This window comes from Vigna unguiculata, chromosome 11 (assembly GCF_004118075.2).
Source record: "Vigna unguiculata cultivar IT97K-499-35 chromosome 11, ASM411807v1, whole genome shotgun sequence".
In the NCBI taxonomy this organism is placed as follows: domain Eukaryota; kingdom Viridiplantae; phylum Streptophyta; class Magnoliopsida; order Fabales; family Fabaceae; genus Vigna; species Vigna unguiculata.
This window is the reverse complement of record NC_040289.1, coordinates 32435652-32451602: the sequence shown is the minus strand read 5'-3', so window position 1 is coordinate 32451602 and position 15951 is coordinate 32435652. Positions and strand designations below refer to the sequence as shown.

At 32.8% G+C, this 15951-nt stretch overlaps 1 protein-coding gene across 1 annotated transcript; it reads right to left on the bottom strand.

Annotated features, from left to right (window-relative positions):
* Positions 1 to 6557: 6557 nt before the first annotated feature.
* On the bottom strand, positions 6558 to 13825 carry LOC114170382 (glycine-rich cell wall structural protein 1-like). The gene is made up of 4 exons (XM_028055861.1): positions 13132 to 13825; positions 13072 to 13101; positions 6893 to 6982; positions 6558 to 6823 (listed from the first exon to the last, which is right to left on the bottom strand). The coding sequence occupies exons 1-4, from the start codon at positions 13823 to 13825 to the stop codon at positions 6558 to 6560; spliced, it is 1080 nt and encodes a 359-aa protein (XP_027911662.1).
* Between the last annotated feature and the right edge of the window lie 2126 nt (positions 13826 to 15951).

Genomic DNA, 15951 nt, shown 5'->3' with positions numbered 1-15951 from the left:
ATTTAATGAGTCAATCTAACTTGGCTCACTTATTAACGAGCCAACAAAATTCGAACCCGGTCTGACCCACCACACGTTGGTGGGTCAAACGAGTTGGTTCACGGACTCACTTAATTAAAAAAATACTTTTATTTTTTATTTTTTTAGTCAAAACTAAATTATAATTCTAATTAGAATCTAAATAAACTTTAATACAACCCAAATACACACCAAAATCACAAAATTACAAATTATCTATGTGTTGGCTAAAAAAAATAACTTAGTATGACCAAAAGTCCAACTTAACATAAAACACTTGTGTGACCCTTTATTTGCAGGTTGGTGAGCTAACCCAGCTCACTACGGATTCAACCCAGATGAGCTAGGTTCTAGGTAAGCCGGGTCAAGAGTCAACCTGTATTAAAATTTGTAAAAATATTTAAACCTAACCCTGCCCGAACCCACAGCGAGTCGAATTGGCTCGTGAATTTCAAACCATTTTGACAGCAGTGTGACCTCTGAAAAACTTTTTACGAAAGAAAAAAAAGTTAAAAAAATGGTTACTTTTTTCTTATACAGATATTCTTCATAATGTATGTTAATACTAAGTTACGAAAAATTATGTCATAAACTAGTTGATAAATAAGAAGTTACTTACTATCTAGTTTATAAATTAATGATTGGCCTAAAGTCAATATACATGCTAGTTAGTTACTCGATAAAAATGACAAAAAATATAATTATATATTTTTATCAAAATCATATAATTATGCAGATGCTTTGACTTTTGTTTTAATAGTTAATTTATGAAATAAAATTTTATTTTTTATAAAGATAATTAGAGTTCTAGAATTTTTTTATTTTGTTCAAATTAATGATATTCTATTTGAAATTAACTGTTTTCATAAAATAAAAATAAGTAATAAAGGTATAAATAAATTAAAGATAGTAAAGAAATATATTAAAATATACAAGAATAATAATTATAAAGCTATAAGTTAGAATAGAACAAATATTCCTTAAATAAACTCCTTTAACAAAGTTTATGAAATATTCTTGTATTATAGTAAACCTCGGTTAAAAGATAATCAAGATAATATAGTACAAACAGAAACGTGTATAAGTAGGAGTAAATTGACAACTCAACCACAAGATAAAGTTGAATTAGTTGATGAATACAAGTGCATGATTATTAGTAAAAATTACATTAACTCAAAAATTAAAAATTATACACATGTATAAGCTTTAACGAAACAAAGATTAAGAAAAAAAAAATCCATGAGAAGGATGAGAAGGCTAAGGAAGGAGAATGTTCCGTTCTCAACCCGCGAGCTTCGGTGAAGGTGGCGCAGGCTCCAACGAGCTCTGATGTAGAATCTAGAGGATACAATGTTGGCACCGGAGTAGGACAAAAGCATGAACTAGCCATCAATAAGATGTTTGTGGTGGTTGGTGTAGAGGATATTCCTAGAGCGAGAATGAAGGCCTGGTGCAAAGTTGCACTGCCATTGTTTAGCGAGGAGAGTGGTTTCTTTGGAAAGTGGGAGTGAAGATGATGAAGTGGTAGGGTCTAGTGGAGAAGATGAGATGGAGGGTGTGCATTGTGTATGAAATTGGAGAAAATTTGGAAGAAGGAGAAGTTGTGTGTGTGGTTTTGTGATGGGGAAGAAAATATTGTTTGAAGAAATTGGAGAAGGAAGGAGATGAGTAGTGAGATTGGAGCTTTCTTGGTGGGTTCTCTTAAAGGATGAAAGAGAGGTTGGGTGCCCTAGTGTGCGTGAAGAAGAAGACAGCCATTTTGCGATGGTATACTTTCTATACTGATCGTGGTTTTAACCGACATAGAATGTGGATTTTCTATGTTGGTTTTGGAACTTACATTAAAAATCTTTTTTAGTTGGTGTAAAAAGACTTTCCTACACTAATGCGTCAAACCAAATACCCCCATTCATCTTCCATACTCCCTTTGTGTCTTTCCACCACCAAGAGTAATTAGTGCCTTCTTTGTTCTCATTTAGGACTCTTTAGAACCCATATTTTGATATTAAAATGTTTCTCCACAAACTTGATTCTTCCTTTCCAAACATTCATTTCCATTTGCCAGAGTAAAGCTATAAATAAGTACTGTAAATAGTATAAATAGATATTACGCGTAGGTATACCTAGATTATGAATATTCACTACAAGAAAATTATTAATTTTTGATGGATAAAATATGTCAATAATCAATAACGAAAATTCAGTGGTTATTCGAGTGTACATATAGATTACTGATGACCAAAAATCCATTAGTAAAATGCTTGTTAATAAATTTCATCGGCAGATAAAAAAATCCATCAATAGTTATTGGTGACCTAAAATTTGTCGATATAAATTCATCGATAATTATCGACGAATTTTGGATGTCGATAAGTATTATGATTGTGTCTTTTTTTTCTTCCTTTTTTCCCTCTTCTTTTCATCCTTTCCTTTTTGCCCTCTTCTTTCTCCATCGCCACCACTATCACGTTACTGCATCCAGTTCTACCTCCTCCTATATTTCTTCTTTCTCATCCTTTTTTCTCTTTTGTTCCTCCTTCCCACCTCTTCCTCCACCTCTGAAACCCATTATTGTTGTGGCCACAATCTAGTCCTTCCTTTCTAACGACATTACATTTTGTCTTACGTAATAAATGATGTTTCACGTAGGCATCTACACCACTTGTCACATACCTTCACATGTGTTGTCCATGTTGACATGAGAAGCCAATGTGGTTTGCTTCTTGAAGATTTGATGAAGATTGAATGAAGCTCTTTTGAACTATCTTGAAGCCATAAACATTGGAATGAAGTCTACATTGATGAAGGAAAGGAGATTTGATGATATCCATGGTGATCAAGGCTAGAATGTGTGTTTTCCATGTACTTACATCATTAAGAAAGTGTGCTTGTAGTTTGTAATTCATGTTGTAGACCTTAAAGCATTAATTAGATGTAGTTTGGTCTTTTGTGTGTTTTTAATCTGTTGAATGGTTTTCAACAGGTTAAAATGTCTCTTTTAATCTGTTGAATGGCTTTTTAACAGGTTAAAAGGTTGGCTGTAGTAGTCTTAAATTGCAACAAATTCAATCAGTTGATTTAATTTTTAATCGACTGATTTCACTTAAGTCAAGTGAAATCAACTGATTGATCTGAAAATCAACCTGTTGAATTTCGTAACAGTTTGACTATAAAAGTTGTGATTTTCGAAAGAGAGGTCTGTTGATCATTTTAGAGCACGATTTGGTTCTGGAAACGTGTGGAAACTCTCTCCTTTGTGATCATAGGTGTTGCAGCTGTTGAAGATTGATCTTGGATCAATTCTTGAAGCTTTTGGCTTGGTTTGAAGCTTGGAGAAAGTGGTTTGTGGTAGGCAAGGCTATGCTACCACTAAGGTTTGATCTTTCTCAAGCTTTGTGTGTGTGCCTGGTGGTTTTCCAGGTCTGCAAGAGAGTTCTTGCTGTGCTGGTGTGATTCTTGTGTGATTCAAGAGTCTTTTGTGGTGTTTTTGCATATTTTGGAAGTGTAAGGGTGGATTCTTTGTAAAACTTTTGAAATAGTGCAAAGTCAAGCTCATGTTGCCTTGACAAACTGGATGTAGCTCAAGTTTGAGTGAACCAGTATAAAAATTCGTGGTGTCCTCTCTTCTCTAACCTTTCTCTCTTGCATTTTCATTTTAAAGTTTCAAGAACTTGTGCTTTAATCATCTTTTTCATGTTCTTGCATGTTTTCATAGCATCTGAAGCATTAAGCATGTTTGTATAATCATCTGGAACTGATCTTGATCATTCTTGAGCATTGTTTATGGTTTAAAATTCAAATTCATATTTCTGCATTTTTTCCAGTACTTCAGTCGACTGTTTTTCAATTTCAATCGATTGATTATACCAGAACAGAATCTGTTTAGTAAAATTAATCTGTTAACTCTGTTTTTGATCGATTGAAAGTGTATAGTTCAGTACTGTTTGCATCCTAACTTGGTGATCTATTTGATTCAATTAAAGAAGGTTTTTAGCTTGCAAAAATAGCCTAAAGTTTTAACTAGCCAATTCAACCCCCCCCCCTTCTTGGCTTTTCAACCATTTCAAAACTAACAATCCATGTGGAAATAATATTTACAAAGAGTAATCTCCTAAACTTCACTTCCCAACAATCTCCTAAACTTCACTTCCCAACAAATTTAAAGAGATTGCTTCCTTCTTTGTCAAGCAACACTCATAACAGTCCAAAATGTGTATTTAACATTGGGTCTTGCTAACTAGTGTCTTATAGACACTGGTTAAAGATAATTAAATGAATATTGACTTAATCATCATAAATACAATTTGAATTTATTTAAAGGACAAAAATGTCCATAAGTGATATACAACCCTAATTAATAATTTATTTGATGCACACTATATTTTAATATTGCTAAAAAATTAAAATATAATTAAACGTAAAAAAATAAAATTAATTTGAAGGATTAACAAAAGATATTATGAAGAAATGGAAAATATTTTCACGTGAAAGTGCAATATTTTCATCACAGAAGAATTTGAAAAGGACTATAAATTTCACAAAGATTTTTTTTTGCAAAAATTAAAGACTATACATTTCAAACATTTTAGGCTTCCACGGAGAGACTCTTCAAGTGTCCAAGATATATTTTTTCTTGCATTTTAATAAAGGCGATAAAAATTCCAAAATATTTATTTTTGTGCCAGAGATATTGTTTAGAAATTCTAGAAGACACTTTTGTCTTTATAATATTTGTTATATAAATTTATATTATTTTAATTAAAATTTGTTAATTATTTCAATTTTTGATATAAAAATAGTAAAATTAGAGATCATTAATTATTTATTAACCAATATCTTAAGGATACCCCTTAGCATTTTCCTTAGGGCCTATTCGCATAAGGGGATTTATAAATCTCACTGATTTGGAGCGAGATGGATGTTGTGGTTGAATTATGTTCCAATGCTATGATTAAAGAGTAAGTGCGAAGACGGACTTAAGATATATTAGGAAAAGCACATCCCTCTGTGGCTGAGGAGATTTGGATGGATGCGAAGACGACTTTCACCATTATACCCCTGTGTGTGAGTGTTGTGTGAATGAGAGAGAATGTGGTTTGTAGAGGTAGCAACACCGGTTATGTAACCCGTATTGTGGGTGTGTAATTATGATGGTATAGGGGAGCAATGACTAGTATTTTGTGTGTGTTTATATAATAATAATAATAAATATATAAAATATGTATAATAATAATTAAATATATATATATATATATATATTGTAAGGAAATATAACAATAAATAATAAAATTAATATATAGTAATTAATAATAATAATAATAATATTAATTATTAATAATAATTTAAAATAATAGTAATTATTATAAAAAATAATTTAATATAATTTATATTTTTACTAATTTTTTATTAAAATTTATCAAATAATAGTTTTTAAATTCATATTATTTAATTTTAATTTTTTTACCACATCAAATTACAAAATTATTCTATTTTTTCATCAAGAGTATTTTGGTAAATTTCAAATTCTATCTATCTTCACAATTTATTTTATCTATCATATCAATCAAATCTTTCACTAACTTTTATAAAACTTATCTTCAAATCCACCCACTTTACCTTCTAAATTCACTCGAAAAAAAATACACATATTCATTCATTCAAATTAATACAAATCCATCTTGATACTCTTTCTCAAATACATTTACACAAAAGAACACACCCCTAGTACGGGGTGGAGAATCTGCGGTGGAACTTATATGTAACTAAAGCTTCTATTATCGCTTTTCTTCGTTTCTAATGACTTCATAAAATTGGCACTACTTCACTTATAGTCTTTTGATTTCATTAAAACTCATATCCTTGGCCTTAAAATTGCATATAAGATTCAGAATGTTAAATTATTTGTTTCTTTTGAAGGATGTATTGAATGAAACATTTTGTGGATGACATTGAATTAGCACTAGTTTTTTTTTATCGGCGAATTAGCACTTTTTTTTATCGGCGACTTAGCACTAGTTGATAACAAAAGCGAGAGCAAAATATTATTCACTGCCTGGGATGCGAAGGTTTTGGGGTTTTGGAGTTCTGTAAGAAATCTTCAATGGTTGAATAGCGTTGCAATGCGTATAAAAAGACAAAAATAAATTACAAATTTTTTGTTATTTAATAAATCTCTATCAAATCACAGACAATATTTTTTGTTATTTCAAGTTAATTTTATTTCCTCAAGTTTTTTCGATAAAAAATCAAATACATTATGACCTTATGACTTACAAGTGTTTAATTAATAAATAAACCAAAAGTTTCCAACTAGAAGCAGTGCACTTCAAATATTTAGATGATTTTGTAGTGTCTCAATAATACAAACTAGTAAAGGTATAGTTACAAATCCAAATTGCGATCACTTGAATGGACCGTGTGACTAATTAACATGGATATAACGAAATTGTTCCAAAACCTTTGATTCCATAAACAATTCATTATAAAACAAAACAACGCGTTAACGTTGGCTAAAGCTCCTAAATATCATGCATGCAAGCTTAATGTTTACCCCCACCTCCTCCACCACCACCTCCACCTCCGCCGCCTCCTCCACCAATTCCTCCACCCCCTACACCACCATCATGACCTGAACCTCCGCCTACTCCTCCACCTCCACCACTACCACCTCCTCCACCGCCTCCAATTCCCCCACCAACACCACCTCCTACGCCACCACCACCACCAAATCCTCCCCCGTATCCAGAACCTCCACCTAGCCCACCACCTCCTCCTCCTCCTCCACCCCCTCCCCCTCCACCTCCACCTCCACCAACACCAACACCACCTCCTGCTCCAAAGCCTCCACCTTGTCCGGAGCCACCGCCCAAACCACCACCTCCTCCACCACCACCGCCGCCGCCGCCACCTCCCCCTCCAACACCACCACCTACACCTCCTCCAGCTCCAAAACCTCCACCGCGACCTGCCCCACCTTCAAGTCCACCTCCTCCCCTGCCATCAAAGCCGCCACCGCCGCCAAGACCACCGCCTCCACCACCACGACGGCCCAACCCATCTCCAACCACAACAGTGGCAACACTGAAATGAAGAACAATGCAGAGAAGAAGAACACTGAAGGAAACCCATTTTGGATGGAAATTAGTAGCCACAACCATGATTGTTTGAACAATAATACAAATGCACACACTTTATCGAAGTGGGAAATGCTGCTCTTGCAAAATGAGGAGTGTGGTTTATATAGCCCTTCGTCCACTTTATGGGTTTGTAGACTTCAAATTTCTAATTTAATTAAATTTTTATATCAATAACTAACAGATTTTGTATCTACATAGGTTACAGTAAAAATTTAATTTAATTGAAACATGGAATAAAAATATTTAAGAGATATAATTAAGTTCTTTCTTAACATATGTAACTCTAACTAAAGAGTAACCACTGTAGACCGAAAGTCTTATGAAAGAAATTTAAAAAATGGTTACTTTCTTATAGGGATATTAAGGTTTTTTTACACTTCTAGTACACTTTTAAGGAAAATTTATGAGATGGTAAGTTTTAGAATTAAGTAGAGTCATACGTTAAGTCGTTGTCAACCAAAAGACTTCATCCTTGAAATAGGAAACAATTCAAATTCAATTCATAATGGATAATGATATTTTGATTTTTTTTTACTCATTTTTAATTACCATTTTAATCACTCTTAAATTATTATATTATACTATTAAAAAAATTAAAATAGACAATTGAAGAATAATTAGAATGGTGGATTAAAATTTGGTCAAAATATCATTATTCATTCATAATGATCATTTTTCCTTCTATGTGTTCTTTCGAGATATTGTAGATTTGATTTGAAGGAGATTGGGTGAATATATTTAAGTGGATTTAGAGGGATTAGAGTGGATGAATTTTAGTTATTTTCTTTACCTTTTCTCTGGATGAAACATTTCAACAATTATGAGAAATTATAATGCATTGTATTTGAATTGCTTACAATTAATTTCCTTTCATTTTCTAAATAACTTATTTAGATAAGAAAATTAAAATACCTTGCATTTCAATTTTTTGTTTGGATAAAACAATTGAATTTCTTGTGAGATAAAATTTCATTTTAACAATATTTATTTTTTGATTAATTATGTTTTGAGTTCATGATAAATTTGGTAACGGCTCGACAACCTAGATGGGTCGGGCTAGTCCGACATGGTGACAAAGATGGGTCGGGTTGTGCAGGAAACCCAGACGAGTTGGGCCGACCTGACGACCCAGACAAGCCTAACCAGCCCGACGACATACAAGCTAGTCATGCCTGTCAAGTTCGTCAATCCGGCCTGACCCGACCCATCTAGGTCATTAGCCCGGCTTGGTCCCACTAGGTAGTCGGGCCCTCCGACCCATCTAGGTTGTTAGGCCCGTTTGTGTCATCGAGCCCACTCGACCAATCTATGACATTAGACCGACCCGACTCGGCTAGGTCGCCGGGCTGATCAATACGAAATTTAGAAGTAAAATGAGTGAATTTAAAGGTAAGTTCAAATTGAATAATGTAAGAATACTATTTTGGGCTTTATTAAAAATTGATATATATATATATATATATATATATATATATATATATATGTTGGGATTTTTGGAAATATGTGAGATATGAAATATATGAGAGATATGACATATATACGAGATGTGTTGTGTTAAAGAACTTGTTATTGTATTTTATTGATATACTCTATATATAGAGCAAAATGTAATAAAATATCAAATATAATATAAATTATTTACAATATCTCAATCTTAATCTAAAATAATAACTAATTTCTAAAAAGGAAACATATTTCTAAAAACTGAAATATTTTCTAAAAACTAATTTAAATAAAAAAGATATTAAATAATATTCTCAACATTCCTCCTTACTTGATACATGAATGAGTTTTAATCAAAACTATTCATGTACCTTTCACATCAAGTTTTTCCATTCCCAATTTTGGAAATATGATTTGTTGAGCTCCTTGAAAAGTTCTCTATCATAAGTCATGTGATTTGTACAACCACTATCTATAATCCAATCCTTTATAGATTGGTTGGTTGTAACATATGATGTTATAAGGAGTAGTTCCTCTTCTAATTTATACTCCACAATCTTAACATCTTATTGAGAATCTTGGGATTTGCATACTTTTTCCACATGTCCTAATTAGCCGCATTTGTGGCATTTTGTATTTGGCCTCCACCAACACCATTTGGGTTGATGACCTTTTTTCTTGCAATAGGGACAAGATGGAAAAACCTTTATGTTATTGTATTTGCTCTTTTTTGTTTTGTTCTTGACTATATAAGAGCATTTTCTTCAAAGTGATTTAAAACACCTTCAACCACCGCATGATCTTTCCTCATCAATCTTCGTTGTTCTTGTGTTTGCAAGGCATGTATAATCTCTGTCAAAGTAATTGTAGAAAGATCTTTTGTGTTTTCTAAGGAAGCAATAATGCTTCATATCTTTCCAGCACCGTCACCAGAATTTTCTCAATGAGTCTGAAATCTTGAAACTCCTTTCCCAACAATTTTATCTTATTGGCAATACCCAACCATTTGTTTGAGTATTCCTTAATTGTCTCATACTCTTTCATCATTTGCATCTCGAACTCCCTTATCAAGTTCAAAATTTAATCTTCTCGTTCTCATATTATGGTTTAAAGTATTCCCAAATATTTTTGGAAGACTTTAAGGTCATGATCTTGGGAAGGACCCTTTGTGTAACACCTACAAATAAGCATGATTTTGCCTTTTCCTTTCTCCTTCTTTTTTTCTCCTTGTGCGTGTTGATTTGAGCCACAGTGCGATTTAGGCAAAGGAACATCATCTTCCTCCATGACTTTTCATAGATTTAGCCCCTCTTGATATGTTTGCATTCTCACCACCCATAAATCATACCTTTCACTATCAAAGAGTGGAATAACAACTTATATTTTCTTCCATCATACTAACCGTCAGAACAATGGCTCTGATATCACTTCTACAATGGCTCTTATACAACTTCTACTGATAGTAAGAACAATGACTCTGATACCATTGTTAGAATTTTTTGAAGTCTTTGGAAGTATAAGATATATGAAATTTATGACAGATATATAGATATATGAGATATATTATATGATGGAACATATTATTTTATTTTATTGATATATTCTATATACAAAACAAAATATAATAAAATATAAAATATAAAATACTTACAATATTTCAAACTTAATCTAAAATAGCAACTAATTTCTAAAAAACTGAAATATATTTTTAACAATCGAAATATTTCATAAAAACTAATTTAAATAAAAATAAATAAATAACATTTATATATATATATATATATATATATATATATATATATATATATAAATAGTCATTTATTCCATTATCAATTTTAAAATCAATCATTATACGTATAATATTGTAAAAATATATAAAATATGTACAATAAATGTATATGAACAAAATGAGTAGCAGGAGAAGGATCTAGTTTCTAAAACAGTAAATAGTTTAATTTAATATTATTATAACAGAAAATTTTAATTAAAAAAAGAGATATAAAAACATATTTGAGTAGTAGATACATTTGGTTTTAGTAGTAAGAGAAGGACATAGAAAAAAGTTTCACTGGACTCCAGACTCCACTCCATATATAGTGAACTATCTTTTATCTCATTTCGAGTGATATCACTTTTATTTATTCGTTGACGCTTAAATACTTTATTGTCATGAAATTTTAATTTATTAATTTCTAAATTTATACTAATCCGAACGTAACCATGGTTATAAATAAGATAAGATTAACCAAATATTCTTAATGACCAATATTTATTTCTTTAATCAATTAAATTGATGAAGATTTTTTTTTTAAATGACTTTATTATCAAGGTGATGTTGTAAGATACATTTTCTTATTTAAAAAGTTTTTGGGCCTGATTTTATTGGAGAGTCTAGAGTCAGTCCACTTGTTACCTCCAGGTCCCTCCTATCCACTCACTACTTTTATTTTGTCTCCCCAAACCAAAACAGCTCACTTATCTTCTCTCATTTTCTGAAACAAAGCTCTGCTAGGACTTGAGCTACTGCCTGCTCCAAGCTTATTGAACGTTCCCCCTCCGCGTAAGTCAAACCCAAATACCTCTCTTTCTTTGCGTTTCTTTTCTGTTTGGTAGCTTTGGTTCCACATAAATATCTGATGTGGTCTCAATTTGGTTTGCTTGTGCTTCTGTTCCAGTTCCTAGTGTTCCTTCCACTTAGGGTTTCTTCTCGCAGTAGCTTTTGCCAAGGTAAGGGAAGTTAGGGTTTTAACACTTTTGAAATATCTTGGTTGTCTTTGGTTCTATTCCCGATTTAAAATGCATAGATGATGCTTGTGTGTGTATGAGAATGAATTTTCTATGGTTTGATTTTTGGATTCTGGTTATGCATGCGTGAGCAGGTGACAAACCTGTTAGCTCTCGCCTAAGCGAGAGTAGCAGAAACTTACCCTTTGCCTCTGCTCGAGTTGTCGCTCAGGCGATACGCTTTAGTTTTGAGCGAAGAACAATCTTGCTCAGGCAAGAAAGTTCCGCTTAAGCGAGAAATCGTAGAAAACTCACAGTGCCATTGTTTGAGCTCTCGCTCAGGCGAGAATGCCTAGCTTAAGCGAAATAACCTCTGTCGCTTAAGCGAGAATGGTGCATACTTATTTTTAATTCTCTTATATAATATGTGGTTGGTTGTATATCTTGAGAAAGCATGAAGCATGTGACTATGCATGTATTATGGGATTTTATGAACTGAAATTGTTGTGCTTGGTATGAAATGATTATAGATGTGTGAGGATGAGTATATGGTATGAGCTTGACGTAATTCCATGAGACTCTTGGGGAGACCCTCATGGTGATGTTTTGTGGTATATGTAATTAAATAAGGATTAAAGCAAGGTTGCACCCTGACACTCTAAAGAATCAGTTACTCTCACATGGAGTAGGCTGGTTGGTGGTTAAGTGGTGAAAGTAGCAGAAGGTCCTAGTCTTTGGTAGGATAATGGCCCTAGATGATCATGGACTAACCTTGTATGTGCTAGGGTGAAACTCATTGAAAATGGCTATACAGAACAGTAGAGACCACCAAAAGTACAAACATCGTTTTGTATTCTTACTGAAATACTTGTTTAAAAATCTGCTTGTTTATTTATCATAAAAAATTATTTTCTCTAGCTTACCCTTTCTCTCTGTGTCTATTTCTTGTTTTATTTTTTCTTTTTGTGATGATCATCAAATGTTGGTGTGAACAGAAGTGGGGACTCCGAGCGGTCATCATGGTGATGGAGATGTTGCAGCTTAGTTAGAAACATTGGATCCTGCTCTAAGTTGAGCTCCTCTTAAACAACAGTTTTATTTGTAATTCATTGCTTTGTGAGAAACCTTCTTTAACCTGTTTCATGTTTAGTTTATGTTTATGGCCTTATGTTGTGCTTTTCGTATTCTTTTCTGGATATTATGGATAAGTATAAGGTTGATTCTTTCGTATCTTATATATTTTATGTCAGGTGCTCTATCTCTTTATAAATGTGATGTTTTATTTAATAAAATTTATCTATTAAATGAGATATGACATGTGTTGAAATTTCGTTATGGCTATTAGGGAAATTATATATGATATGCAGCTTAATTAAGAATAACATTGGGAACGGGCCTGTAGGAAGAACAAAACTTTGAGATTCTTTCTGTGGTGTCTCAATGATACAAACAAGTAAAGGCATAGTTACAAATACAAATTGCGAACACTTGAATGGACAGTGTCAATAAATAACACTGATCTTCTAAAGTAATTGTTCCAAAATGATTGACTCCTTAAAAACACTTTATGACAAATAAATAAAACAAGGCATTAACGTTAGCCAAAGCTCCTTAATACCATGCATGCAACAAGCTTAATGTTTACCCCCGCCACCTCCTCCAACACCGACACCAACACCAGAACCACTACCTTTACCACCTCCAACCCCAATTCCTACTCCAATGCCAATTCCAATACCAATCCCTCCACCACCGCCACGACCTCCTCCTCCTCCTCCTCCTGCACCAAACCCTCCACCATGCCCCGAACCTCCACCTATCCCACCTCCTCCACCTCCACCTCCTCCACCGCCACCTCCCCCTCCTCCACCAATTCCTCCACCCCCTACACCACCTCCTGCTCCAAACCCACCACCATGACCTGAACCTCCACCTATTCCCCCACCTCCACCACTACCACCTCCTCCACCGCCACCAATTCCCCCACCAACACCACCTCCTACGCCAACACCACCACCAAATCCTCCCCCGTGTCCAGAACCTCCACCTAATCCACCACCACCTCCTCCTCCTCCTCCACCCCCTCCACCTCCACCCGCTCCACCACCTATACTTCCACCAACACCACCTCCTGCTCCAAACCCTCCACCGTGTCCAGAGCCACCACCCAATCCACCTCCTCCTCCTCCACCACCTCTGCCGCCACCTCCTCCTCCACCACCGATGCCTCCCCCAACACCACTACCTACACCTCCTCCAGCTCCAAAACCTCCACCACGACCTGCTCCACCTCCAAGTCCACCTCCTCCCCCGCCACCAAAACCGCCACCGCCGCCAAGACCACCGCCTCCACCACCACGACGGCCCAACCCATCTCTGAATATTTGTTTGTCAAGCTTCTCATCTCCAACAACAAGAGTGGCAACACCGAAGTGAAGAAGAATACAGAGAAGAAGAACACTTACAGAAACCCCTTTTGGATGGAAACTAGTAGCCACCCCCATAATTGTCTAAACAATGATAAAAATGAACACACTTTGTCGAAGTGGGAGATGCTGCTCTTGCAAAACGAGTAGTGTGGTTTATATAGGCTTCGTCCACTAGTGCGTAATATTAATGGCTCATCTTCTGAACCGTTGGCAATTATATCAGAGTCAAAAGGTGGACTTTTGCTCTATCCACACTATACCTACGTACACACTAAGATTTCAATCATTTTCAACTCAAACACTTATTTTATTTATAAAAATAATTTTTTGACAAACTCTTTTTTATAAAGTTAATCATGTTACAAAATAGAGTAATATTTTATTTTTTTATGGAAGTTATAAAAATAAAGTAATAAAATTTTAGAATGTTTTACCAAAAATAATTATTTATCAAACAAAACTTTATTAAATATCATTTCCCTTTATTTACTTACTTAATTTATTTATTTATATTTTTATCTCCTTTTTGTCATGATATATCTGCATGTTAAATAACTCCCCAATGCCTATAAGTGAGAGTGTGACACTTTTTGGTTCAGAATTATCCGTGGAGTTTGTATTATTATTACTTAGAATAAAAGCAAATCATTAACTAGTATCCGAAACTTTTAAAGTATTAGAATTGTATTTGTGAATATAATATCTGTAACAAAAGTTATTTATTGGATTTCAAAGGTCCATTCAAATGTATCAACAAAATTGGTTAATATTTTTAACAATTAATCAATTATTATTATATTATTATTACAGTAGGTAATAATTTAAATCTTTATATAAAACATATTACAAAATAGCGTTTGATGTTTGGCATTTGGAAAGCTAAAGGTTAGAAATATAAATAATATATATCAAAGTATAAGTAATATGTCAAAATATAAGTAATATAGTTCAATGTATAAATAATAATAATAATAATAATAATAATAATATTTGTAAATCCGAAGTTTTATATATCTTTAAAACAATAATAAGATTTTTCTGCGTATAATTATTATATTTTTTACGTTTACATTAGTGTGTTAATTTATTAGAAACTCAATTAAACAATGTAATTAATTTTATATTAAAAATAAAAATAATGTGGATAGCTTAAATCTTTAATTATCAGTAGTCTAGTTTCGAACACGGAATGAGGAAAATGACGTGGTCAACTCTGCGGACGCGGATAACGTTGGCTATCCACTTCTCTGCTCAGAATTAATGAGTTTGTCTCTAGACTTTAATTTTTTCAATTTAAATTAAAATTTTTATTTCATTACATTAACTTAGATTTTCTTTTTCTACATAAATTATTGCGTGAAATTTAATTCAACTGAATGTAGGATAAAAATATTTAAGAGATATAATGGACCATGTTGATTGAAAGGCGTCTGGTATGAAAAAAGAAGAAGTTAAAAATATGTTTACTTTGTTATATGGAAATTCTCTATGATATATTAATATTATGTTACGCAAGATTATTAGCTAATAGCTAATAAGTTAGTTGATTAACTGAAAAATGTTTATTAAAATTAGCATAATTACATATTAAATGTCATAAAAAATAATTACATAAATTTTATGGAAACAAAATTTATTAGGAAACTGTCTCCTTCATTTATCAGTTAACGAAAGAGAATGGTTAGATCATCTTACATAGTTTAATTCTCGTTGTGAACAAATGATTAGGAGCTCCAAGTTTCCTTCATAATTCAGTAATTTTATTGACAACGACCCATTCCATATACCTCATTTCATATTGTACCTCAATTTAGCATTATTTCATATTACCTCCATAAACTAATTCCATTTATTTAATATCTCTATATTTGATGTTATTAATTAAGATAAGAAATGTCTATTTGTAGTCTATTCTGTAAATGAAAAATTATACAAAATTGGAAATTGAAAAATAATTATTTAATCATCCAAATTGTATTTACATTAATTCTTTGACATTTAAAACTACTTTGAGATTATTAGATTCGATTATTAGTATAATGCTTCAAAAAATGGCTTTTTTAACTTAACAATTTGACCTTTAGTATAATATTTCAAAATATATGAAATAGGGTCTATCTTGCTTTCATCAATACTTTCTTTTTTATCACTTTTAAAAAAATGAATTTATTCTTTTATTCTTTATCAATATACCTTCTTTG